This window comes from Halichondria panicea, chromosome 9 (assembly GCF_963675165.1).
Source record: "Halichondria panicea chromosome 9, odHalPani1.1, whole genome shotgun sequence".
Taxonomy (NCBI): domain Eukaryota; kingdom Metazoa; phylum Porifera; class Demospongiae; order Suberitida; family Halichondriidae; genus Halichondria; species Halichondria panicea.
This window is the reverse complement of record NC_087385.1, coordinates 763,934-790,823: the sequence shown is the minus strand read 5'-3', so window position 1 is coordinate 790,823 and position 26,890 is coordinate 763,934. Positions and strand designations below refer to the sequence as shown.

The window sequence follows — 26,890 nt, the reverse complement described above, 5'->3', positions numbered from 1 at the left end:
GACTATGCATGCTAGCTATAGGACCTAACCAGATCAACAACCATCACATGACTGACATGAACTCTGTATATCTATAACAGCAATGAGACACAGTATTTCAACTTACAAGTCATGGACAGTAGAACACTCCCTCAGAGATATCAGAGAGCTGCTATTGTTGTTGGAGTTCTGTTGATCTTGCATACCAGCCACGCCCCCACTATTGCAAAGGTTATGAGGAGCCCACTCACAAAATGGCTGGAGGAGGTGTAGAGATCTGAAGGTTGTCTAGCGCTGCATGAGTAGGTGAGTGTAACTAGGAATACTAGGAATATTGCACATACAGCTTATACCCATAGGCCTGTCAATGGGCAATATTATAGGTCTAGGTCTAGTCTAGTTGCAGAGCATGTCGTACAATGTGTAAAGATTGCTCATGACAGTGTGTGTATTTATCATTGTGTAGAGGAGATGTGTTTGTTGAGTGGGAGCATCCTCCGTCACCACCACTCTCCAGTATCCATGGAGATGACACTATCCTCTTTAAGCTCCTGAGAACTAAACAACATTCAACAGTTGACGACAATCAACGATGCAATTACGTTAGAATCCAGCCATGCATGACATGTGCACAGACTGTGGGGGGTCTGGTATCAAGGTGACCCACCTCCCACTCGCCCCCGGCATGATGCAGCAGATACAGAGCGTGTGCACAGACTGTGGGGGGTCTGGTATCAAGGTGACCCACCGCCCACTCGGCCCCGGCATGATGCAGCAGATACAGAGCGTGTGCACAGAGGTCTGGTGATCACATAAGAGACAAGGACAAGTGCAAGAAATGCAAAGGAAAGCGTCTCGTGGAAATCAACCACAAACAAGAGGTATGAGAATAATTAGAGCACTGCTGTTAGTGAGTCTATGCCAGCCACAATCACTTAGAGACACTTTCCAGTGGAATAATTAATATGGGCTATAATTCATGGTCGGTCATGAAATGTGGTCCCAAGTGCCAATTTTTGAAAGGCCCAATTAATTTATTTCTGGTTACCTACTTTCAGTGACTTTGTGGTATCCTGAAAGCTTAAAAGATGCTATTTCAGTTGGTACGTTCAACCATAGATTGAACAGTAGGAGGGATTGGAAACGACCATGCAGGCCCTTCTGTGTAAACCGGTGAAACACTCTGCGTTATGATTTTGCGCTCGCTTAGTTTTACCGTACTCCGGTTGTATTTCAACTGTTTCTAGCTCTCCTATCCACTAGCGATCACTCAGGGGCTGGGAGGTACTCTAGAGAAGAAAGTTTACACCACTGACTAAGTTCGTTGTCTTTTACTCCGTTTTTAATTTTTGTTGAGTTTAGCTTACTCCATGTCAACTTTTCTCTTTCCCTGCTGTGAAGCGGAAACTTGACTTGGTTATTATGTATCTAAGTGCTATATAGAATGGCTTCATGCTATGCATGGATATAAGCTGTACCTTAAATAATAACAGTTCATAAATGTTTGCAGTATAGTCCTTCAAACTGCTGTAGTATACTTTTAGACACACCACGGGCCTTGACCTCCCACAACTTCATAGTAGTAACGGCTATTCCTTCTTGTATAGCATTTACTATGCCTTGGTGCGCATGCGCAAGCGAGGGATACGGTAGTGTGTTTGTGTCTATCTGTGTAGACTGCTACAGCTGCTCAAGGATCAATGAAGTGCAAGTAAGAGTTTCTATAGGCTTCTAGTCATGTTTTCAATTTGTGGATTTGCAAAATAATGCTTCGTTCTCGAGTTATGCCTAGTTTTGCTTACTTGGAATGCTATTGCAGCCTTTTCAGAAGAGTCCGTAGCAAAACTTGTTCACCGAGTGTTACTACTCTACTTAGTAGTTAGCTCTGCACTAGAACGCTAGCTATTGGTAGCTGCAAGAGTGAGCAGAGAGCTGCAAGGCTCTGCTGACTTGCAGCCATTAATTTTAGACTTGAACTTTTGGCATCGATCGTTTTTAACAACAATCATGGTCGATCATTACCCACTATTCGGTTGATTGCATGCAGCAAAATTCATCATAATCAATGTGTGTACAATGTATAATAAAAGCTAGCTATTAGTAGTTTTATGTTATGTAGCTTTGGCACCTCCACCGAGGCATCAGCACCTGCGGTGCTTTCATTATAATATGTTTCCTACGTGTTACATTATTATTTAACCTCTGAACTCGTGTGAACTAAACACTTTATGTCTTGTCTCTTCAAAACACTGCTGGTGACGACCATAGTGACAAGGTAAGTACAACTACTCACAAATGTGTGGTAATCTACTCTCTAGACTGCAAGCACTGTAGAATGGCAGCTCTATCCACATATTGTAAGACCTGTGTACCCTGTAATGTTATCATCACCTAATCTAATCTCAGCATTACTAAATTGTTGCGATCATAAAATTATTATTCAATTAAACGTGAGGGGGGTTGTAGTTGAACATCTGTTAACAGCCATTACTTTCCTACCGTTGATCCAATATCAAAAATTGTATGATTTTCTAAAGCTTAGAAAGAGGCCTTTTAAATGATCAATCCAAAATTTAGATGGGGCAATAATTTGTCATTTTTGGCCTTGGAATATGGGCTATAATCCATGGTGGGGTCAAATTGGCAAATACTTTTATCTTCACATCTTGCAGCAGCTGGATCACATCGACTACAGGAGAGTCGACTGTGACCTGTTTGTGGAGAAGAGCATCAGTTTAAGGGAGGCCTTGTGTGGCTTCACTTGCACTCTGTACCCCTGGGCGGGAGGAGCGTGCGTGTGTCCAGGTCACCAGGAGCAGTGCTGTCACCAGGTGAGTAGGTGGCTGGTAGGAGGAGGATTGTGTATAGGGCTGCCTTTGAGAGGAGTGTACATACAAGCTATTATAGTGTGTCCCAGCCTTACAAGCTGAGGGGACATGTGTTAGGGTTAGGTACCTTAGGACTGTTGATCTGGCAGCTTTAACAAGACTTAGGCTATTTATTATCAAGGGCATATATATACACCCTTGTTATTATCCATGAGAACCAAAGCAGCTGAATTGAAAGTGATAGCTAAGAGTACCAGTGTGAAGGAGGGAGGTTCATTGAGGTGTACTGGCATGGCTGTCTTATATATAGTGACATCCTTCTTGTTCTTCAATAGACTGTTGAGGTGGTGTGGCCAAATTGGCAAATACCGTATAGCGGAGATTTCAAGGGTATAAATGTTCGTGGTTTTCGCTGATCAAGCATCTACCGCGAACATTTATTCCCACGAATTTAATATCGCACGCATAGAAAGACTGCTATTCTGAATTCCCGAAAACCTTTTAAACGGTCAATCCGCGAAAGTGTATACCCTCGAAATATACCCGCTATACGGTAGTTTTATCACTCAAATATGAACTTTGATGATATCATTTTAGAGAAGAAGCTCTTTCAGATGCTTAATTCCCGAATTTGGAACGGGTCATAATTAGGGTTAGGTATAGGACTTTTGATCTTGTTATTTCTATTTTCACTTCATGTGTATGTATTTATAGTCTTGTGGTCATGTGCAATACTAACAGTGGTTGTGTTGTGTGGGCAGTGTTGTACGTAGGTACATGTACAGTTGCTAAAAAGCTACGAAAACTCTGCCAATCTAATTACAACATACTGAAAGTAGTATCAATTGAGTTTACAATGTGTGTGTACATGTACATGCAGTACTGTGTGTGTGTGTGTGTGTCCAGGGTCTGGAGGGTGAGGGGATGCCAGTGTTCAGGAGGCCTCATGTCAAGGGCAACCTCTATGTTCAGTTCACCATCCAATTCCCTGACTCTGGTTTCCTGGAGGAGAGTCAACTAAAGGTATGCAGTGGCTATAATCATGTGATATGTGTGTGCAGTGTATGCAGCCTCTCAATACACAGGCCTCCACTGTATACATGCAATATCTTTATGCTGTACCACCTTGTCTTCTATAATTAAGGTGTCTTTGTGAAGTAGTTGGTATACTGATCCAATACACAGGCCCCCACTGTATATAGCAATGTACTCTACCCCCCCCCCCCACACACACACACACACACACACACACACACACACACACACACACACACACACACACACACAGGTGTTGGAGTGTCTCCTGCCTACAGGACCTGACCCACCAGCACTGGACCCAGAGGCAGAGGAAGTGGATATGATAGAGAGTGAGGGGACGAGTGGAGTGGGCGGGGTACAAGGGGGTGGAGCCATATACAATAAAGATGAGGTGGATGAAGGAGTGGGTGGGGCACAGAGGGTGGGCTGCTCTCAACAGCCACACTCTTAGGAACTCTATATTCACCGCTTTGATTCTATTAATGGACTGGTTTTGTGGTTACTACTATTGTTCTAATTATGTACGTGTGAATAACGTTTGCCCATACCACTCATCATAATTATTGTGAACGATTAGCATGAGACTGAGATAAAGTCAATAGTAATCATCATAATAGGAGAGTGCAAATACACACTACAAAAGCCAAAGCTAAAAATAAAATTCATAAAGTAATTAAAAATCAATAATAAGACGATACTAGATAATTATAAGTGTTCACATTGTTCATAGTTAAAAGGGTGCTATTTTGTTCAGTTCCACCATCACCTGTGCCATGCTGGGTCGATGGCTGGGCTCTCTCTCAATACAGCCGAGTATCAGCTCGTACACTGCAGGACGCTCTCTCTTGATTCTCTCAAACATCTCAGGGAAATTGTCTTGACTCGGAAATCGACTGGCAGTCACTTCAGCCAACACAATGCCGTAGCTGTACACGTCAATCTTGACAGTTTGTGGAGGAGGTCGTACAAGCGGTTGAGGGATGACTTCAGGAGGGGAGTAGATTATGGCCCCCTCTCCCATCGTATGAGCATGCTGCAGGAAGTTGGCTGAGCCCAGGTCAGAGACCTTCCCCTTCCACTGGTGGTTGGGCATTCGCTGGAGGAGGACGTTGGGAGCACTCACATCACGGTGGATGATGGGATCGTAGCGCTGGTGCAGGTAGTTCAGAGCTAGGGCAATGTCCATGAAGATCGAGAGGCGGTTTCCTGGGTCCAGTTCATTCTCTTCATACGCTTGTCGAAGATTCATGTCCAGAAGCTCGGTGATGATGAGAGGAGGGGATTGGTCAAACACTGCCCCAATGAACTGCACCAGGTTGGGGTGTCGTACTTCAGCCAAGAGCATCATTTCTCTCTGGAGTCTCTCCAGATTGCGTGGGTTGACAATGGCAGCAAAGAGTCGCTTAACGGCCACGCTCACTGTTCCCTCCAGCACCTCCCCCCATCCTCCAGTGCCAATCGTTCTCATCGTGATCACTCTGTTGGCCGGAATCCTCCACACCTCTGTGTTGTGTGCTGCCAACTCTTTCGTCTTGCCTTCTAACTCCCTCTCTAGAGCTGTGATTCGAGCAGACAGGTCAGCTTCTCTTCTGTTGGCCTCAGCCAAATCTCGATCTTTCACTTGTAAAAGTAATTGTGTAGCTTGCTCTCTTTGCTCTGCCAGCTGTGCTCTTTCCTCCGTATCTCCATGACGACGGTTGGCCTCGATCAATTCTCTAGCTTGTGTAGCGAATTCACGATCCTTCTCTTGCAACTGTAGTTGGTGGTGACGTTGAGTGTCGTGCTCTCTCTGCTCTGCTGCTTGTAACTGTTGTTCCAGAGCCCTCACCTGGTCTTGAGAGGAGTGGTCGCTGGTCTCACTGACTGATGAGGCACGAGCAGTTGCTTGTCTGATCCTCTTCTCACTCAGTCGCTGGGCGGAGCCTCTAGTGTCGTTGTGGGCCACATCCACGAGAGCCCACTTCCCAGCCGAGGGTCCAGCAACAGACGCTGAGGGTCCAGTCAACTCTGTAGGGGGGATTAAGGAACAAATGTAACAGTATAATGCATTCAGAGTCATTGACACATGTATTGTGTGTACTTGTCTATCAAAAAATAGTTGCCATGGCTACATGTACTAGTAGCTGCTCACCAAATCTCAGTATGGTGGTCTCAGCAATGGGATCTCCTTCCGACAGGCCTCCAAACACGAGGACCTCAGTGAGTCCTGGTCCCAGACTGGTGGCAGTGATGGAGTGGAGGAAACGTGGTGTCATTGACTCAGGAGGTGTCACCTGGAGGCATAAAATAAAAATAATGCTCTGATAAATAAATGTTGAGTGTACAGTAGTACTGTGTATTCTGAACAGATCATCAGATAATCCATGTACTGTATGAAATAAATATAACATTACAACACGAGGAATCTCAAGGCTATGTGTTTTATATTACAGTGACCCTTTACCAAATTATGCCTCGAGGCTACGCGACCGTGTACGGAAGGGACTGTATGACTTTTATTACACGCTTGTAACCTTGACAACGTGATATAATACAGTAAAGGTGTGTGTACATAGCACAAGTATTTAACATCCTCCTAGACTTCAAAGTTATTTACTCTTGTAAATGAACGTCTCGTATCTCTTTATTACGTCCATTTATTACACGTACACTAACAGTTCATAATAAGACAAGACTCACCTCTGTCCACTTGACAGCGTCAACATTAAGTGTCCACATGTCCCCCAGTGCCTTGCTGCCATTACCCAGTCCTCCGTACACCAGTAGTTGAGGGTGGTCCTGTCCATAGTTGAGACAACAGGCAGCATGGCCTGCCCTACCCACTGGCCATGGCTCTCCCTGTACTGGCTTCACCTTAGTGACCTCCTACACACAGTGAACACACAGTATTGTGCATTTCAATGTGGCAGTACTAATTCCAACTCACCATGGTCCTGAAATCTAATAGGTAGACTTCATTGACCCCACCACGGCCAGATTGGTACCCTCCAAAGAGGACTGCCCTGTTCTGGTCCACCATGGTGAAGGTGAAGTTACTACAGGGAGGAGGTCTCTCTCCTCTGAGCTCAGGGGACGACCAGACACCTGGAAGTGGGGGTGGGGCAATTTAGAGAATGGTACAATGTTACATCATCCTTATAACATTGATTGATATGAAAGTGAACATGGTTTCCTATGTGAGTGAGGGTGGGACTCCGCCCACCAGTAGCTAGATACCCTATAAGTGTATGCAATGAAAACATACAGCGAATGTGCACATTGACAAAAGTTACCATTTTGTGTGTCAAAGAAAAAACAAAGTCTAGTCTTGGTGAATGTTGATCCTGGTTGTGTGGTGCCCTCAATACCTCCTCCTCCAAAGCAGCACAGAGTTCTCTCATTCACACGGACAAGTCCACAGTAAGCCTTTTTCATAGGTTGACTACCAGAGGTTTGAATGTTGGTCCACTGGAGAGTGTCCAGATTAAGCTTGCTCATGTCATTGAAGTAAGAAGACCCATCACCACCACCAATAGTGTACAGGCAACGACCTACACAAACAGAGTAACCACCCAACTCTCCAGGGGGTAGAGGTCCAGTGGTGGGCAAGAGGCTCCACAGCTCAGTGCTTGGATCATACACAGCAATGATGTTAGACCCCCTTAGTCCTGGACCAGTCCCCCTCCACATGTAATGGCGTCCGTCAACTGCAGAGAATTGACCCCAACGAGGTGATGGTTCAACTGGACCATCCATTACCTGCACAGGAGTGATCATGAGACAGTGTTTATGCCATCACACACACACACACACACACAATCATTGGTTGAGCCTGGACTGAGATTATGCATGCTAGCTATAGGACCTAACCAGATCAACAACCATCACATGACTGACATGAACTCTGTATATCTATAGCAGCAATGAGACACAGCATTTCAACTTACAAGTCATGGACAGTAGAACACTCCCTCAGAGATATCAGAGAGCTGCTATTGTTGTTGGAGTTCTGTTGATCTTGCATACCAGCCACGCCCCCACTATTGCAAAGGTTATGCCCACTCTCGGGATCCCAAAATGGCTGGAGGAGGTGTAGAGATCTGAAGGTTGTCTAGCGCTGCAGGAGTAGGTGAGTGTAACTAGGAATACTAGGAATATTGCACATACAGCTTATACCCATAGGCCTGTCAATGGGGAATATTATAGGTCTAGGTCTAGTCTAGTTGCAGAGCATATCGTACAATGTGTAAAGATTGCTCATGACAGTGTGTGTATTTATCATTGTGTAGAGGAGATGTGTTTGTTGAGTGGGAGCATCCTCCGTCACCACCACTCTCCAGTATCCATGGAGATGACACTATCCTCTTTGAGCTCCTGAGAACTAAACAACATTCAACAGTTGACGACAATCGACGATGCAATTACGTTAGAATCCAGCCATGCATGACATGTGCACAGACTGTGGGGGGTCTGGTATCAAGGTGACCCACCGCCCACTCAGCCCCGGCATGATGCAGCAGATACAGAGCGTGTGCACAGACTGTGGGGGGTCTGGTATCAAGGTGACCCACCGCCCACTCGGCCCCGGCATGATGCAGCAGATACAGAGCGTGTGCACAGACTGTGGGGGGTCTGATGATTACATAAGAGACAAGGACAAGTGCAAGAAATGCAAAGGAAAGCGTCTCGTGGAAATCAACCACAAACAAGAGGTATGAGAATAATTAGAGCACTGCTGTTAGTGAGTCTATGCCAGCCACAATCACTTAGAGACACTTTCCACTGGAATAATTAATATGGGCTATAGTCAATTAAATTTGGTCCAAGGGGTAAATCTAAACAACCATAATTATTTAGTTCCGGTGACCCAATTTCAGTAACTTTGTGGTATCCTAGTTGGCCGGAGTCCATCTAACGCTGCGCTCATGGTTGGGTATCAGTACAGTAATTTTGTTCCACTACAAGAAATTTGCAGATTGCTACGTTCAAGTGGGAAACCTTACAGCTCAACTTAGCTGACAAGGCGAGCTGGGTCACTGTATTTCTCCATAAAATGCAGAAACAGCTCCTGCTGGATATCTAGGCTACTAGAAAATAACTATCTTAGCATCTATAAATTATGAATGAAGCTTGAACAGTAGCATCTTTGTATTAATTAGTACTTAATTGTCTTTGTTTTAAGTTTTGTTGTGCTACCAATAAGATTAGTTTGGACCAATCCTCTGTTATGTGTGCCTTCTTTGGTCTTGGAAAAGCTTCTCCAGAAGCCTCGGGGTAGTCTTATAGCTGGTTGTATCTCTCCTTGAGCTAGATGTCTAACTATTGTGATTATTTCTGCCTGTACTAAATCTTGTATTACAGGCTACAGTATTCTTCTATACTTTCTCTAAGAGTTCTGAGGTCTGTCTTGAATTCCAAAACAACTCTAGCTCAGCTAGCTAGCTGGACAATAGCATCCCAGATACTTAATTGATTTCTTTATATCGCACCCCTGAGCCGCGGTTGTCAGCCACTTAAGATTAAACAATATTCATACTCTGTCTCAAGTACCAGTGGAATGATACTCAACCCAGAGATCAGCGTTGGTTTGACTTCGCCCAACTAGCGGTATCCTGAAAGCTTAAAAGATGCTCTTTCAGTTGGCACGTTCAACTATATTTGACCCATTTTCGACCAATACCATGATTAAACCAAAGATGGTACTAGTCACGTGATGTTAGCCTATAATTGCCGAGCGCCTTATCTCAGAAAACCTTTGTATGTATGTATGTATGTCACGCTCAGGAATGTCACGCTTCAGGAATGCATAATTGGGTGTGGCTACATTCGGTTAATCTTTACTACCTCCAAACTGATCTACTATTGGCATAATTATGCGGAGAATAAAAGCTACGTACTATATATACTATATACCGTATATCTTCTAATTTATCGGACAGCAAAAAATAATTATTCTGGAAATTGTCCGGGTATAATTGGAACAGATTTTTATAGAGCATGCGAAGTGTCCGGAATAATTAGAACAAGCAAGCAGCTGCATGCGAGCTAGCTAAGTTTAATAGAACAAGGTACGACTGAATAGTTGCACTAACTATCTAAAACTAGCTACTCAAAGCTATCTAACTGCAGCACTCCAAGTCTTACTTGCCGTCTATGAATGGTAACTCAACTTTTCAAGGTATTGTCCGGATATTTAGAACAAATGTAATATTAAAGTACTGGAGTGTCCGTTGTATTAGAACAACGAAAATTGCCCAAAAGAGTGTCCGGGTAATTAGAAGTGTCCGATAAATTAGAAGATATACGGTAGCTAGCTGGAAGAGCTTCTGTGGAAATCGAAGAGCTAGCTAGCTTAGGCTAGGCTGTAGCTATATAGCTATATAAGAGTCTCACTTGAACAAAGCCAACAACGACACTACTAACTTACTCTTGAAAGCAGAGTTCTTGAGAGACTGATTCTAGCCAAAAATGTATAAGTAATTTTGCTATTTCATAATGAAAGCACCTCGGTGGGTGTCAAATTAAGCTACATAACATAAAGCTGTTTTATACACACATTATACAATGATGAATATTAATTTTGCTGCATGCAGAATCCATATCACAGGGAAACTCAAAGAGTGGGTTATGATACCATGATTGTTGTTAAAACGATCGATGCCAAAAGTCCAAGTTTAAAATTGATGACTGCATCAGCAGAGCCTTGCAGCTACCAATAGCTAGCGTTATAGTGTAGAGGGCTACTAAGTATATAGAGTAGCAACACTCGGTGGACAAGTTGTGGTACGTAGTCTACTCTTCTGTAAAGGCTGCAATGGCATTCCAAGTGGGCATACGTAACTCGAGAACGAAGCATCATTTTTCAAATTAAAATCCAAGAAAACTAGAAGCCTATAGAAACTCTTATACTTACACTTCATTAACTGATCCTTGAGCAGCTGTAGCAGTCTACACAGTACAGAGAGACAGTCACATGCATACACACATAAACACATGCACACCAAGGAATAATAATATCCAAATCATACCTATCGCATGCAAGTCCAGTCTACTCTCCTTCTTTCTCCTAAATTGTACTTAAATACAACTCTGCGCGAGGCTAATCATGCGTGTGCGTATAATATGTTTCCTACCTGTTACGTTATTATTTAACCTCTGAACTCGTGTGAACTAAACACTTTATGTCTTGTCTCTTCAGAACACTGCTGGTGACGACCATAGTGACAAGGTAAGTACAACTACTCACAAATGTGTGGTAATCTACTCTCTAGACTGCAAGCACTGTAGAATGGCAGCTCTATCCACACATTGTAAGACCTGTGTACCCTGTAATGTTATCATCACCTAATCTCAGCATTACTAAACTGTTGCGATCATATTCAATTAAACGTGAGGGGGGTTGTAGTTGAACATCTTTTAACAGACCTAACTTTCCTACCGTTAATCTAATGTCAAAAATTGTATGATTTTCTGAAAGCTTAGAAAGAGGTCTTTTAAACGATTAATCCAGCATTTGGATTGGGCCATAATGTCATTTTTTGGCCTTGGACTATGGGCTATATTATCCATGGTGTGGTCAAATTGGCAAATACTTTTATCTTCACATCTTGCAGCAGCTGGATCACACCGACTACAGGAGAGTCGATTGTGACCTGTTTGTGGAGAAGAGCATCAGTTTAAGGGAGGCCTTGTGTGGCTTCACTTGTACTCTGTACCCCCTGGACGGGAGGAGCGTGGGTGTGTCCAGGTCACCAGGAGCAGTGCTGTCACCAGGTGAGTAGGTGGCTGGTAGGAGGAGGATTGTGTATAGGGCTGCCTTTGAGAGGAGTGTACATACAAGCTATTATAGTGTGTCCCAGCCTTACAAGCTGAGGGGACATGTGTTAGGGTTAGGTACCTTAGGACTGTTGATCTGGCAGCTTTAACAAGACTTAGGCTATTTATTATCAAGGGCGTATACACCCTTGTTGTTATTATCCATGAGAACCAAAGCAACTGCATGAATTGAAAGTGATAGCTAAGAGTACCAGTGTGAAGGAGAAAGGTTCATTAAGGTGTACTGGCATGGCTGTCTTATATATAGTGACATCCTTCTTGTTCTTCAATAGACTGTAGAGGTGGTGTGGCCAAATTGGCAAATACCGTATAGCGGATATTTCGAGGGTATAAATCTTCATGGTTTTCGCTGATCAAGCATCTACCGCGAACATTTATACCCATGAGTTTAATATCGCACGCATACACGCTGCAGAAACACTGCTATTCTGAATTCCCGAAAACCTTTTAAACGGTCAATCCGCGAAAGTGTATACCCTCGAAATATACCCGCTATACGGTAGTTTTATCACTCAAATATGAACTTTGATGATATCATTTTAGAGAAGAAGCTAGCTCTTTCAGATGCTTAATTCCCAAATTTGGAACGGGTCATAATTAGGGTTAGGTATAGGACTTTTGATCTTGTTATTTCTATTTTCACTTCATGTGTATGTATTTATAGTCTTGTGGTCATGTGCAATACTAACAGTGGTTGTGTTGTGTGCGCAGTATTATACGTAGGTACATGTACAGTTGCTAAAAACCTACGAAAACTCTGCCAATCTAATTACAACATACTGAAAGTAGTATCAATTGAGTTTACAATGTGTGTGTGTGTGTGTGTGTGTGTGTGTGTGTGTGTACATGTACAGTACTCTGTGTGTGTGTGTGTGTGTGTGTACATGTACAGTACTCTGTGTGTGTGTGTGTGTGTGTGTGTGTGTGTGTGTGTGTGTGTGTGTGTGTGTGTGTGTGTGTGTGTGTGTGTGTGTGTGTTTGTGTGTGTGTGTCCAGGGTCTGGAGGGTGAGGGGATGCCAGTGTTCAGGAAGCCTCATGTCAAGGGAAACCTCTATGTTCAGTTCACCATCCAATTCCCTGACTCTGGTTTCCTGGAGGAGAGTCAACTAAAGGTCAGTGGCTATAATCATGTGATATGTGTGTGCAGTGTAGGCAGCCTCTCAATACACAGACCTCCACTGTATACATGCAATATCTTTATGCTGTACCACCTTGTCTTCTATAATTAAGGTGTCTTTGTGAAGTAGTTGGTATACTGATCCAATACACAGGCCCCCACTGTATAGCAATGTACTCTACCCCCCCCCCCCCCCCCCCACACACACACACACACACACACACCTACACACACACACAGGTGTTGGAGTGTCTCCTGCCCACAGGACCTGACCCACCAGCACTGGACCCAGAGGCAGAGGAAGTGGATATGATAGAGAGTGAGGGGACGAGGGGAGTGGGCGGGGCACAAAGGGGTGGAGCCATATACGATGAAGATGAGGAGGATGAAGGAGTGGGCGGGGCACAGAGGGTGGGCTGCTCTCAACAGTGACACTCTTAGGAACTCTATATTCATCGCTTTGATTGTATTTATGGACTGGTTTTGTGGTTACTGCTATTGTTCTAATTATGTGAATAACGTTTGCCCATACCACTCATCATAATTATTGTGAATGGTAATATTGATTAGCATGAGACTGAGATAAAGTCAATAGTAATCATCATAATAGGAGAGTGCAAACACACACTACAAAAGCCAAAGCTATCAATAAAATTCACGAAGTTATTAAAAATCAATATTAATTCAAGAAGCTAGCTACTGGATAATTATAAGTGTTCACATTGTTCAAACAATTAGTGTGTGTATAACACAGAGTCCCACAATGGGTATTAATTATCAACTACAACCTAAACTAAAAAGGAAGCTATATACTATAGATAAGTGTTCACCATATATACATTGTTCATAGTTAAAAGGGCGCTATTTTGTTCAGTTCCACCATCACCTGTGCCATGCTGGGTCGATGGCTGGGCTCTCTTTTAGTGCAGTGGAGTATCAGCTCGTACACTGCAGGACGCTGCCTCTGTACTTGGAGAATCATGTCTCGATAATGTTCAGCACTTGGGAATCGACTAGCGGTCACCTCACAGAGGACAATACCGTAGCTGTACACATCGATATTGACAGACTGTCTCAGAGGTGGAGTGAGAGGATCAAAGGCTTGAGGGATGACTTCAGGAGGGGAGTAGATTATGGCCCCCTCTCCCATCGTATGAGCATGCTGCAGGAAGTTGGCTGAGCCCAGGTCAGAGACCTTCCCCTTCCACTGGTGGTTGGGCATTCGCTGAAGGAGGACGTTGGGAGCACTCACATCACGGTGGATGATGGGATCGTAGCGCTGGTGCAGGTAGTTTAGAGCTAGGGCAATGTCCATGAAGATCGAGAGACGATTTCCTGGGTCCAGTTGATTCCTCTCGTACGCTTGTCGGAGATTCATGTCCAGAAGCTCGGTGATGATGAGAGGAGGAGATCGATGGGCTTGGTTTGGCTCATCAAAAATAGCACCAATGAATTGCACAAGGTTTGGGTGTCGCACTTCAGCCAATAGCTTCATTTCTCTCTCCATTTTCTCGATGTAGATTGGGAGAGCAATTTCTTCGTGTAGTCGCTTGACGGCCACGCTCACTGTTCCCTCCAGCACCTCCCCCCACCCTCCTTTGCCAATCCTCCTGCCAATGATCACTCTGTTGGCCGGAATCCTCCACACCTCTGTGTTGTGTGCTGCCAACTCTTTCGTCTTGCCTTCTAACTCCCACTCTAGAGCTGTGATTCGAGCAGACAGGTCAGCTTCTCTTCTGTTGGCCTCAGCCAATTCTCGATCTTTCACTTGTAAAAGTAATTGTGTAGCTTGCTCTCTTTGCTCTGCCAGCTGTGCTCTTTCCTCCGCATCTCCATGACGACGGTTGGCCTCCGTTAATTCTATAGCTTGTGCAGTTATTTCTCGATTTTTCTCTTGCAACTGTAGTTGGTGGTAACGTTGAGTGTCGTGCTCTCTCTGCTCTGCTGCTCGTAACTGTTGTTCCAGAGCCCTCACCCGGTCTTGAGAGGAGTGGTCGCTGGTCTCACTGACTGATGAGGCACGAGCAGTTGCTTGTCTGATCATTTTCTCTCTCAGTCGCTGGGCGGAGCCTCTAGTGTCGTTGTGGGCCATATCCACGAGAGCCCACTTCCCAGCCGAGGGTCCAGCAACAGACGCTGAGGGTCCAGTCAACTCTGTAGGGGGGATTAAGGAACAAATGTAACAGTATATACATTCAGAGTCATTGACACATGTATTGTGTGTACTTGTCTATCAGACAATAGTTGCCATGGCTACATGTACTAGTAGCTGCTCACCAAATCTCAGTACGGTGGTCTCAGCAATGACATCTTCCCCCATCTTCCGCTTGCCTCCAAACACGAGGACCTCAGTGAGTCCTGGTCCCAGACTGGTGGCAGTGATGGAGTGGTAGTAACGTGGTGTCATTGACTCAGGAGGTGTCACCTGGAGGCACAAAAAATAATGCTCTGATAAATAAATGTTGAGTGTACAGTAGTACTGTGTATTCTGAACAGATCATCAGATAATCCATGTACTGTATGAAATAAGTATAACATTACAACACGAGGAATCTCAAGGCTATGTGTTTTATATTACAGTGACCCTTTACCAAATTATGCCTCGAGGCTACGCGATCGTATATGGAAGGGACTGTATGACTTTTATTACACGCTTGTAACCTTAACAACGTGATATAATATAGTAAAGGTGTGTGTACATAGCACAAGTATTTAACATCCTCCTAGACTTCAAAGTTATTTACTCTTGTAAATGAACGTCTCGTATCTCTTTATTACGTCCATTTATTACACGTACACTAACAGTTCATAATAAGACAAGACTCACCTCTGCCCACTGGACAGTGTCTACATCCAGTATCCACATGTCCTCCAGTGCCTTGTTGCCATTATCCAGTCCTCCGTACACCAGTAGTTGAGGGTGGTCCTGGCCATAGTTGAGACAACAGGCAGCATGTAGTGACCTCCTCATTGGCCGTGGCTCTCCCTGTACTGGCTTCACCTTAGTGACCTCCTACACACAGTGAACACACAGTATTGTGCATATCAATGTGGCAGTACTAATTCCAACTCACCATGGTCCTGAAGTCAAATATGTAGACTTCATTGACTCTACCACCAGATTGTTTCCCTCCAAAGAAGACTGCCCTGTGTTGGTCCACCATGGTGAAGGTGAAGGCACTACAGGGAGGAGGTCTCTCTCCTCTGAGCTCAGGGGACGACCAGACACCTGCAAGTGGGGGTGGGGCAATTTAGAGAATGGTACAATGTTACATCATCCTTATAACATTGAAAGTGAACATGGTTTCCTATGTGAGTGAGGGTGGGACTCCGCCCACCAGTAGCTAGATACCCTATAAGTGTATGCAATGAAAACATACAGCGAATGTGCACATTGACAAAATTTACCATTTTGTGTGTCAAAGAAATGGAATTCGTTTGTCCATCCACTTCCATCAGACAGTCCAGTCTTGGTGAATGTTGATCCTGGTTGTGTGGTGTCCTCAATACCGACGACTCCTCCAAAGCAGCACAGAGTTCTCTCATTCACACGGACAAGTCCACAGTAAGCCTTTTTCATAGGCTGACTACCAGAGGTTTGAACGTTGGTCCACTGGAGAGTGTCCAGATCAAGCTTGCTCATGTCATTGAAGTAAGAAGAAGACCCATCACGACCACCAAAGGTGTACAGGCAACGACCTACACAAACAGAGCAACCACCCAACTCTCCAGGGGGTAAAGGTCCAGTGGTGGGCAAGAGGCTCCAGAGCTCAGTGCTTGGATCACACACAGCAATGATGTTAGACCCTCGTCCTGGACCAAGCCCCCTCCACATGTAATGGCGTCCGTCAACTGCAGAGAATTGACCCCAACGAGGTGATGGTTCAACTGGAGCATCCATTACCTGCACAGGAGTGATCATGAGACAGTGTTTATCATTGGTTGAGCCTGGACTGAGATTATGCATGCTAGCTAGCTATAGGACCTAACCACAGATCAACAACCATCAAATGACTAACATGAACTCTGTATATCTATAGCAGCAATGAGACACAGCATTTCAACTTACAAGTCATGGACAGTAGAACACTCCCTCAGAGATATCAGAGAGCTAGCTGCGCGCTCAGGGGCGATCCTAGGATTTAGCGAATGGGAGTACCGGTGTCATAGGATAGAACCTCCGGGCGACAGTGCCTCCCCCCCGGTGGTTTCGTCCTAGGACAGAATCCCCGCCCCCAGGATATATCATCCGGGTACATGTACCCTGTCAAAACCTGTCAAGGCTATGGTATAAGCGTACGTGCGAGTGCATGAGAAATGTATAGACTGTTAGCAATCAGAATGGCTACTCAACAAGAGTATGAGGACATACTGCTGTACAAGACTGCTGCCAGCAATGCTGGCCAGAAGAAATACAGAGACGGGCTTTCCACTAATGACAAGAGAAGTATAAGAGACAAAGTTCAAAGATATGCTCTGCAGCAACAATGCTTATACCTGCCTGAGAAGGACAGCACTGGCATGCATAGAATGAGAAGAGTTGTGGTGAAGCAAGAGGAGAAAAGCAGGATACTAAACATGTGCCACGATGGACTGGATGGAATGCATTTTGGGAGAGACAAGACCTATGGAAAGGTATATTTATCATCATATCTTATAAAGTATAATTATATCTGTTTCATGCATGTAGGTTGCTCAGGATTTCTACTGGAAAGGCCTACATGCTGACGTCATACAGCTCTGCAAGCACTGCGACAAATGCCAACGAACGAATCACCAACTGCAGAAGCCCAGAGCAGAACTACATCCCATCCCTGTGACAAAGGTCTGGTACAGAGTTGGTATTGACTTAGTAGGACCTCTACCTGAAACAAGCTCTGGAAACAAGTACATTATCACGCTCTCAGACTATTTCTAAGTGGCCTGAGGCTGCCCCACTCCCATCAAAATCAGCAGAAGGTGTAGCAAAATTTCTGTTTGACACATTTTGCAGGCATGGGTGGCCAAAAGTGATTCAATCAGACCAAGAAAGAGAGTTTGTCAACGAAATCAACACCCGACTTTTTCAGTTGACTGACATACAGCACTGCGTATCAAGTGCTTACCACCCACAAACAAATGGCCTTGATGAACGCTTCAACCAGACTCTAGTGAACACTCTCAAGAAGGTAATCGATTCTAGTACTGATGACTGGGATCAGCATCTCTCTGCTGCTCTTTATGCCTATCGCATATCAAAACAGGTAAAATTTTAATTATTATATCATGCATGCTTTTATTTTTTGATTGTAGGCGTCATCAAAGTACACACCCTTTTTCTTAATGTTCAATCGTCACCCGCGGAAAGCTGTTACTTTTGATATGAATCAACGAGATGGTGCCGACGCTATAGAAGATAGAGGAGATGCTGACCAATTGAGTGGAGAGGAGACTGAAAATGAAGAAGACGGAGAAGACATGGATGGAATTCTCCGAAGGTTGATTGAAATTCGTGATCGCTGTCACCTCAATGCCAAGGAGAACATTGCTGCTGCACAGCAAAAACAGAAGCAGCAGTATGACAACAAGCATAACTCTTTGAAGGTATTATTTTATATAGCAAACTTTAGCTTAATTTTTGCCATTTTTGTCGTAGAGTTATCCAGTTGGCAGCAGTGTCATGCTAAAGAATATGGCCAATTCTTATCGAATGGGAGGGAAAGTGGACTGCACCTGGAAAGGTCCATATAACGCTTTCCCCAAGTACTGAGCTCCAGATAGCACAAGTGTATAGCCCATTAATTCAATGCAATGGGCTCTGTGGTGGCTCTCCAGCAGCAAGAGGGTGCTAACAACTGCAGACTATTTAGCATTGCTGCTGCAATCACGCTGCTATGAACGATAATGTGGATTCTCTAGTGTTTGATGAGGCCAAAATGAGAGCACATCTCATTAAGTGCTTTGAGAAGGGCAAACTCTCACGGTTCCCTCGCACAAAGAAAGCGATGCCCAAAAGACCAACACCACAAACCATTGCCATTACAATATACTGCATGTGCAAGAGACCGGACTCTTTTGAGGATATGGTCATGTGTGACAAATTTAGTGAGTAGTATCACTATCGCTGTGCCAAAATTCGCAATGAACCAGTAGGTAATTGGTTTTGTTCTGGTTGTATCACTTTATGATTTGTGCACTTTTGGTTATATTTATTGTACTTCTTTCTCTTGCATTGTTGTATTTATTGAGTATTGAGATCTATAACATAATAGATACAGCATCTATTGCATCTAGTCTATGGCTGTTTACTTCGTAGCCTAGACTAGTCTTCTCAGATTACCTGTGGACTGACTTTCACTTCCACCGCAGAATGGGGGAGCTCTGGTCCTGGGGTAGGAGCTTTTGTCCTAGGACAGAAACTCCGGGGGGAGGAAATATCCTAAGGACGGAACCCCCCCCGGAGCTACTGTCCTGGGGGAGGCCGTGTCCTGTGACACCGGGTGCTCATTGCGCGCCACAAAATTTAAGCCATGCCCACTTCTGGTGGTCACGCCCTTTTTTACTGCCACGCCCACTGTTTTCTAGATGGTGCACAGTACTCAGTGCAAGTGCCATCAGCAAATCAAGAATGTTTATAACCTTAACCAGAAGCTTAATTCTCCTGGGATGGCAAACTCTAGCCAACTCTTCTGAAGGTATGTCAACAATGTCAATGCAATCATGTCTAGTCTCTGTGTAAATGTAGAAGTGCAAGTGATGATAAACGTTTGTTCCTTTCTTGATCTGACGACAGTCTTTCTTTTCAGGCCACTAAAAGATTGATCAGCTTACCAGGAGGTGACAGGCAGCGTACAAAGTATGACCACCAGTACGTACCTTGATGTTGAGGAAAAGAGACTTTTGTAGTTTACATTGCAAACATTGATTATTATTAATTTTATTGTACACACATGTAGGCTTAATTATATAATTATACTATACATTCATGTACCTCATGTACCTGGATCCAAGAACCTTGTTGTGCTGCATGTTGTTGGGCAAGCTCAAGTGTTCGATACAGCAAACCACTTCCTGCTGCCTAGTCTAATTTGTTATTGAGCCCCTCCCCACTCTTCACTAGTTCCCATGGATATCCCAGTAACGATTGAAGAAAAGTAAGTTTTTTAGGCCAGCTAGTTAGCTAGCTAGATCTAACTGGTATAAAGTTATTGTAACTATCACTATTAAGCTGTAGATAGCTGCAGTTAAGTGTATCTTCCTTCTAGCTAGCCAGTAATAGTTGAACTATCTACTTGAGCTTCTCTGGTCTTGATAGGGTGCTGGAGCACCAGAGTCTGGATGGGGGTGCTGGAGCACCCTAAGCACCACCCTGTGTACGCCCCTGCTGCTATTGTTGTTGGAGTTCTGTTGATCTTGCATACCAGCCACGCCCCCACTATTGCAAAGGTTATGAGGAGCCCACTCCCAAAATGGCTGGAGGAGGTGTAGAGATCTGAAGGTTGTCTAGCGCTGCAGGAGTAGGTGAGTGTAACTAGGAATACTAGGAATATTGCACATACAGCTTATACCCATAGGCCTGTCAATGGGCAATATTATAGGTCTAGGTCTAGTCTAGTTGCAGAGCATGTCGTACAATGTGTAAAGATTGCTCATGACAGTGTGTGTATTTATCATTGTGTAGAGGAGATGTGTTTGTTGAGTGGGAGCATCTTCCGTCACCACCACTCTCCAGTATCCATGGAGATGACACTATCCTCCTTGAGCTCCTGAGAACTAAATAACATTCAACAGTTGACGACAATCGACAATGCGATTACTAGAATCCAGCCATGCATGACATGTGCACAGACTGTGGGGGGTCTGGTATCAAGGTGACCCACCGTCCACTCGGCCCCGGCATGATGCAGCAGATACAGAGCGTGTGCACAGACTGTGGGGGGTCTGGTGATTACATAAGAGACAAGGACAAGTGCAAGAAATGCAAAGGAAAACGTCTCGTGGAAATCAACCACAAACAAGAGGTATGGGAATAATTAGAGCACTGCTGTTAGTGAGTCTATGCCAGCCACAATCACTTAGAGACACTTTCCACTGGAATAATTAATATGGGCTATAATTCATGGTCGTTAATTTGGTCCTAAATGCCAAATCTGAACTTTTTAAACGTCCATAATTATTTTTATTTTTGGTGACCCAATTTCCGTGACTTTGTGGTATCCTGATGCTCTTTCAGTTGGTACAATTTTGACGTATTTTACAAATACCATGATTAAACCAAAGATGGTACTAGTCACGTGATGTTAGCCTATAATTGCCGAGCGCCTTATCTCAGAAAACCTTTGTATGTATGTATGTATGTCACGCTCAGGAATGTCACGCTTCAGGAATGCATAATTGGGTGTGGCTACATTCGGTTAATCTTTACTACCTCCAAACTGATCTACTATTGCCATAATTATGCGGAGAATAAAAGCTACGTACTATATATACTATATAGCTAGCTGGAAGAGCTTCTGTGGAAATCGAAGAGCTAGCTAGCTTAGGCTAGGCTGTAGCTATAGCTGTATAAGAGTCTCACTTGAACAAAGCCAACAACGACACTACTAACTTACTCTTGAAAGCAGAGTTCTTGAGAGACTGATTCTAGCCAAGAATGTATAAGTAGCTATTTCATAATGAAAGCACCTCGGTGGGTGTCAAATTAAGCTACATAACATAAAGCTGTTATATACACACATTATACAATGATGAATATTAATTTTGCTGCATGCAGAATCCATATCACAGGGAAACTCAAAGAGTGGGTTATGATCGACCATGATTGTTGTTTAAACGATCGATGCCAAAAGTCCAAGTTTAAAATTGATGGCTGCATCAGCAGAGCCTTGCAGCTACCAATAGCTAGCGTTATAGTGTAGAGGGCTACTAAGTATATAGAGTAGCAACACTCGGTGGACAAGTTGTGGTACGTAGTTTACTCTTCTGTAAAGGCTGCATGCAATGGCATTCTTCATTTTTTCAAATTAAAATCCAAGAAAACTAGAAGCCTATAGAAACTCTTATACTCACACTTTATTGATCCTTGAGCAGCTGTAGCAGTCTACACAGTACAGAGAGACAGTCACATGCACACACACATAAACACATGCACACCAAGGAATAATTATATCCAAATCATACCTATCGCATGCAAGTCCAGTCTACTCTCCTTCTTTCTCCTAAATTGTACTTAAATACAACTCTGCGCGAGGCTAATCATGCGTGTGCGTATAATATGTTTCCTACGTGTTACATTATTATTTAACCTCTGAACTCGTGTGAACTAAACACTTTATGTCTTGTCTCTTCAGAACACTGCTGGTGACGACCATAGTGACAAGGTAAGTACAACTACTCACAAATGTGTGGTAATCTACTCTCTAGACTGCAAGCACTGTAGAATGGCAGCTCTATCCACACATTGTAAGACCTGTGTACCCTGTAATGTTATCATCACCTAATCTCAGCATTACTAGCAATCATAAACGTGAGGGGGGTTGTAGTTGAACATCTTTTAACAGCCATAACTTTCCTACCGTTAATTCAATGTCAAAAATTGTATGATTTTCTGAAAGCTTAGAAAGAGGCCTTTTAAATGATCAATCCAAAATTTAGATGGGGCAATAATTTGTCATTTTTCGGCCTTGGACCATGGGCTATTATCCATGGTGTGGTCAAATTGGCAAATACTTTTATCTTCACATCTTGCAGCAGCTGGATCACACCGACTACAGGAGAGTCAACTGTGACCTGTTTGTGGAGAAGAGCATCAGTTTAAGAGAGGCCTTGTGTGGCTTCACTTGCACTCTGTACCCCCTGGACGAGAGGAGCGTGCGTGTGTCCAGGTCACCAGGAGCAGTGCTGTCACCAGGTGAGTAGGTGGCTGGTAGGAGGAGGATTGTGTATAGGGCTGCCTTTGAGAGGAGTGTACATACAAGCTATTATAGTGTGTCCCAGCCTTACAAGCTGAGGGGACATGTGTTAGGGTTAGGTACCTTAGAACTTTTGATCTGGCAGCTTTAACAACTCTTGATATTCCACTGTTAATATTATATATACCGTATATAGCCCAAAGTGTTAATATTTGGGTTAGCAGTTTTCGCTGTTTTTGGTGGGTTAGCAATTCTACACGAAAATTAGGTCCACGAAATGCTTAGCTAACGGAAGACATAACGTCATTTGACCAAATATAGCATTTATCCAACGATACATATAGTCTTGTGATACGAACAGTGGTAGTGCTGTGTTGTATATACCTAAGAATACTATTGAGTAAAAATAAGTACCCACCACTAATCAAGTGGTACAATGTGTGTGTACATGTACAGTACTGTGTGTGTGTGTGTGTGTGTGTGTGTGTGCGTGCGTGCGTGCGTGTACATGTACAGTACTGTGTGTGTGTGTGTGTGTGTGTGTGTGTGTGTGTGTGTGTGTGTGTGTGTGTGTGTGTGTGTGTGTGTGTGTGTGTGTGTGTGGGTGTGTGTGTGTGTGTGTGTGTGTGTGTGTGTGTGTGTGTGTGTGTTTCCAGGGTCTGGAGGGTGAGGGGATGCCAGTGTTTAGGAGGCCTCATGTCGGGGAAAACCTCTATGTTCAGTTCACCATCCAATTCCCTGACTCTGGTTTCCTGGAGGAGAGTCAACTAAAGGTATGCAGTGGCTATAATCATGTGATATGTGTGTGCAGTATAGGCAGCCTCTCAATACACAGGCCTCCACTGTATACATGCACTATCTTTATGCTGTACTACCTTGTCTTCTATAATTAAGGTGTCTTTGTGAAGTAGTTTGTATACTGATCCAATACACAGGCCTTCACTGTATAGCAATGTACTCTACCCCCCCCCCACACACACACACACACCCACACACTACACCCACCCCCCACACACACACACAGGTGTTGGAGTGTCTCCCCACCAGCACTGGACCCAGAGGCAGAGGAAGTGAATATGATAGAGAGTGAGGGGACGAGGGGAGTGGGCGGGGCACAAGGGGTGAAGCCATATACGATGAAGATGAGGAGGATGAAGGAGTGGGTGGGGCACAGAGGGTGGGCTGCTCTCAACAGTGACACTCTTAGGAACTCTATATATTCACCACTTTGATTGTATTTATGGACTGGTTTTGTGGTAACTGCTATTGTTCTAATTATGTGAATAACGTTTGCCCATACCACTCATCATAATTATTGTGAACGGTAATATTGATTAGCATGAGACTGAGATAAAGTCAATAGTAATCATCATAATAGGAGAGTGCAAACACGCACTACAAAAGCCAAAGCTAAAAATAAAAATCAATTTATAATTAAAAAAGACGATACTAGATAATTATAAGTGTTCACATTGTTCATAGTTAAAAGGGTGCTATTTTGTTCAGTTCCACCATCACCTGTGCCATGCTGGGTCGATGGCTGGGCTCTCTCTTAGTGCAGTGGACAATCAGCTCACACATAACAGGTTGCTCTCTCTGTACTTGGAGAATCATGTCTCGATAATGATCAGCACTTGGGAATCGACTAGCAGTCACCTCACAAAGGACAATGCCGTAGCTGTACACATCGATCTTGACAGACTGTCTTGGAGGTGGATTAAACGGATCTGCGGCTTGAGGGATGACTTCAGGAGGGGAGTAGATTATGGCCCCCTCTCCCATTGTATGAGCATGCTGCAGGAAGTTGGCTGACCCGAGGTCAGAGACCTTCCCCTTCCACTGGTGGTTGGGCATTCGCTGGAGGAGGACGTTTGGAGCACTCACATCACGGTGGATGATGGGATCGTAGCGCTGGTGCAGGTAGTTCAGAGCTAGGGCAATGTCCATGAAGATCGAGAGGCGGTTTCCTGGGTACAGTTGATTCCTCTCGTACGCTTGTCGGAGATTCATGTCCAGAAGCTCGGTGATGATGAGAGGAGGGGATCGATTGGCTTGGTTTGGCTCATCAAAAATAGCACCAATGAATTGCACAAGGTTTGGGTGTCGCACTTCAGCCAATAGCTTCATTTCTCTCTCCATTTTCTCGATGTAGATTGGAAGAGCAATTTCTTCGTGTAGTCGCTTGACAGCCACGCTCACTGTTCCCTCCAGCACCTCCCCCCACCCTCCTTTGCCAATCCTCCTGCCAATGATCACTCTGTTGGCCGGAATCCTCCACACCTCTGTGTTGTGTGCAGCCAACTCTTTCGTCTTGCCTTCCAACTCCCTCTCTAGAGCTGTGATTCGAGCAGACAGGTCAGCTTCTCTTCTGTTGGCCTCAGCCAATTCTCGATCTTTCACTTGTAAAAGTAATTGTGTAGCTTGCTCTCTTTGCTCTGCCAGCTGTGCTCTTTCTTCCGCATCTCCATGACGACGGTTGGCCTCCGTTAATTCTCTAGCTTGTGCAGTTATTTCTCGATCTTTCTCTTGCAACTGTAGTTGGTGGTGACGTTGAGTGTTGTGCTCTCTCTGCTCTGCTGCTCGTAACTGTTGTTCCAAAGCCCTCACCCGGTCTTGAGAGGAGTGGTCGCTGGTCTCACTGACTGATGAGGCACGAGCAGTTGCTTGTCTGATTCTCTTCTCACTCAGTCGCTGGGCGGAGCCTCTAGTGTCGTTGTGGGCCACATCCACGAGAGCCCACTTCCCAGCCGAGGGTCCAGCAACAGATGCTGAGGGTCCAGTCAACTCTGTAGGGGGGATTAAGGAACAAATGTAACAGTATATGCATTCAGAGTCATTGACACGTGTATTGTGTGTACTTGTCTATCAGACAATAGTTGCCATGGCTACATGTACTAGTAGCTGCTCACCAAATCTCAGTATGGTGGTCTCAGCAATGGCATCTCCCATCCACTTCCGCTGGCCTCCAAACACGAGGACCTCAGTAAGTCCTGGTCCCAGACTGGTGGCAGTGATGGAGTGGTAGTAACGTGGTGTCATTGACTCAGGAGGTGTCACCTGGAGGCACAAAAATAATGCTCTGATAAATAAATGTTGAGTGTACAGTAGTACTGTGTATTCTGAACAGATCATCAGATAATCCATGTACTGTATGAAATAAATATAACATTACAACACGAGGAATCTCAAGGCTATGTGTTTTATATTACAGTGACCCTTTACCAAATTATGCCTCGAGGCTACGCGACCGTGTACGGAAGGGACTGTATGACTTTTATTACACGCTTGTAACCTTGACAACGTGATATAATACAGTAAAGGTGTGTGTACATAGCACAAGTATTTAACATCCTCCTAGACTTCAAAGTTATTTACTCTTGTAAATGAACGTCTCGTATCTCTTTATTACGTCCATTTATTACACGTACACTAACAGTTCATAATAAGACAAGACTTACCTCTGTCCACTGGACAGTGTCAACATTAAGTGTCCACAAGTCCCCCAGAGTCTTGACGTCATTATCCACTCCTCCGTACACCAGTAGTTGAGGGTGGTCCTGGCCATAGTTGAGACAACAGGCAGCATAGCCTGCCCTCCTCACTGGCCATGGCTCTCCCTGTACTGGCTTCACCTCAGTGACCTCCTACACACAGTGAACACACAGTATTGTGCATTTCAATGTGGCAGTACTAATTCCAACTCACCATGGTCCTGAAGTCAAACAGGTAGACATCATTGAGCCTACCATGGCCAGATTGGTACCCTCCAAAGAGGACTGCCCTGTGCTGGTCCACCATGGTGAAGGTGAAGCTCCTACAGGGAGGAAGTCTCTCTCCTCTGAGCTCAGGGGACGACCAGATACCTGGAAGTGGGGGTGGGGCAATTTAGAGAATGGTACAATGTTACATCATCCTTATAACATTGATTGATATGAAAGTGAACATGGTTTCCTATGTGAGTGAGGGTGGGACTCCGCCCACCAGTAGCTAGATACCCTATAAGTGTATGCTATGAAAACATACAGCGAATGTGCACGTTGAAAACAAATTTACCATTTTGTGTGTCAAAGAAATGAAACTCGTTTGTCCATCCACTTCCATCACCCAGTCTAGCCGTGGTGAATGTTGATCCTGGTTGTGTGGGGCCCTCAATACCGAGTCCTCCAAAGCAGCACAGAGTTCTCTCATTCACACGGACAAGTCCACAGAAAGCTTTTTTCAT

The 26,890-nt window shown here is 44.4% G+C and overlaps 4 protein-coding genes and 1 long non-coding RNA gene across 13 annotated transcripts; 1 reads left to right on the top strand and 4 right to left on the bottom strand.

Moving 5' to 3' along the window:
* The first annotated feature begins 94 nt into the window (after positions 1–94).
* Positions 95–23,980, top strand: LOC135340858 (dnaJ homolog subfamily A member 2-like). 9 transcript variants are annotated; one of them, XM_064537273.1, is made up of 6 exons: positions 95–285; positions 446–705; positions 779–860; positions 2,652–2,810; positions 3,714–3,830; positions 13,019–13,331. In XM_064537273.1, the coding sequence occupies exons 2-6, from the start codon at positions 596–598 to the stop codon at positions 13,208–13,210; spliced, it is 660 nt and encodes a 219-aa protein (XP_064393343.1). In that variant the 5' UTR covers positions 95–285; positions 446–595; the 3' UTR covers positions 13,211–13,331. The 9 variants fall into 9 exon arrangements, 1 of the variants encoding a protein (XP_064393343.1); XR_010396449.1 differs by lacking the exons at positions 95–285; positions 446–705; positions 779–860; ... (1 more) ...; positions 3,714–3,830; positions 13,019–13,331 and adding exons at positions 7,813–7,953; positions 8,114–8,536; positions 11,023–11,052; ... (1 more) ...; positions 12,657–12,773; positions 23,693–23,804; XR_010396448.1 differs by lacking the exons at positions 95–285; positions 446–705; positions 779–860; positions 2,652–2,810; positions 3,714–3,830 and adding exons at positions 7,813–7,953; positions 8,114–8,536; positions 11,023–11,052; positions 11,438–11,597; positions 12,657–12,773 and having other exon boundaries at positions 13,019–13,328.
* Positions 4,436–7,865, bottom strand: LOC135341208 (uncharacterized). The gene is made up of 6 exons (XM_064537720.1): positions 7,772–7,865; positions 7,118–7,583; positions 6,772–6,929; positions 6,525–6,710; positions 5,977–6,118; positions 4,436–5,852 (listed from the first exon to the last, which is right to left on the bottom strand). Exons 2-6 carry the CDS (start codon positions 7,578–7,580, stop codon positions 4,576–4,578), a joined length of 2,226 nt encoding a protein of 741 aa, XP_064393790.1. The 5' UTR covers positions 7,581–7,583; positions 7,772–7,865; the 3' UTR covers positions 4,436–4,575.
* On the bottom strand, positions 13,356–15,773 carry LOC135340841 (probable serine/threonine-protein kinase drkD). Its single transcript, XM_064537251.1, has 3 exons — positions 15,606–15,773; positions 15,056–15,203; positions 13,356–14,932 (listed from the first exon to the last, which is right to left on the bottom strand). Exons 1-3 carry the CDS (start codon positions 15,747–15,749, stop codon positions 13,629–13,631), a joined length of 1,596 nt encoding a protein of 531 aa, XP_064393321.1. The 5' UTR covers positions 15,750–15,773; the 3' UTR covers positions 13,356–13,628.
* On the bottom strand, positions 19,372–20,109 carry LOC135340875 (uncharacterized). The gene is made up of 2 exons (XR_010396479.1): positions 19,749–20,109; positions 19,372–19,633 (listed from the first exon to the last, which is right to left on the bottom strand). It is a non-coding gene; the product is annotated as an uncharacterized LOC135340875 (long non-coding RNA).
* On the bottom strand, positions 23,981–26,890 carry LOC135341221 (probable serine/threonine-protein kinase drkD). The gene is made up of 5 exons (XM_064537734.1): positions 26,722–26,890; positions 26,374–26,531; positions 26,127–26,312; positions 25,578–25,725; positions 23,981–25,454 (listed from the first exon to the last, which is right to left on the bottom strand). Exons 1-5 carry the CDS (start codon positions 26,888–26,890, stop codon positions 24,151–24,153), a joined length of 1,965 nt encoding a protein of 654 aa, XP_064393804.1. The 3' UTR covers positions 23,981–24,150.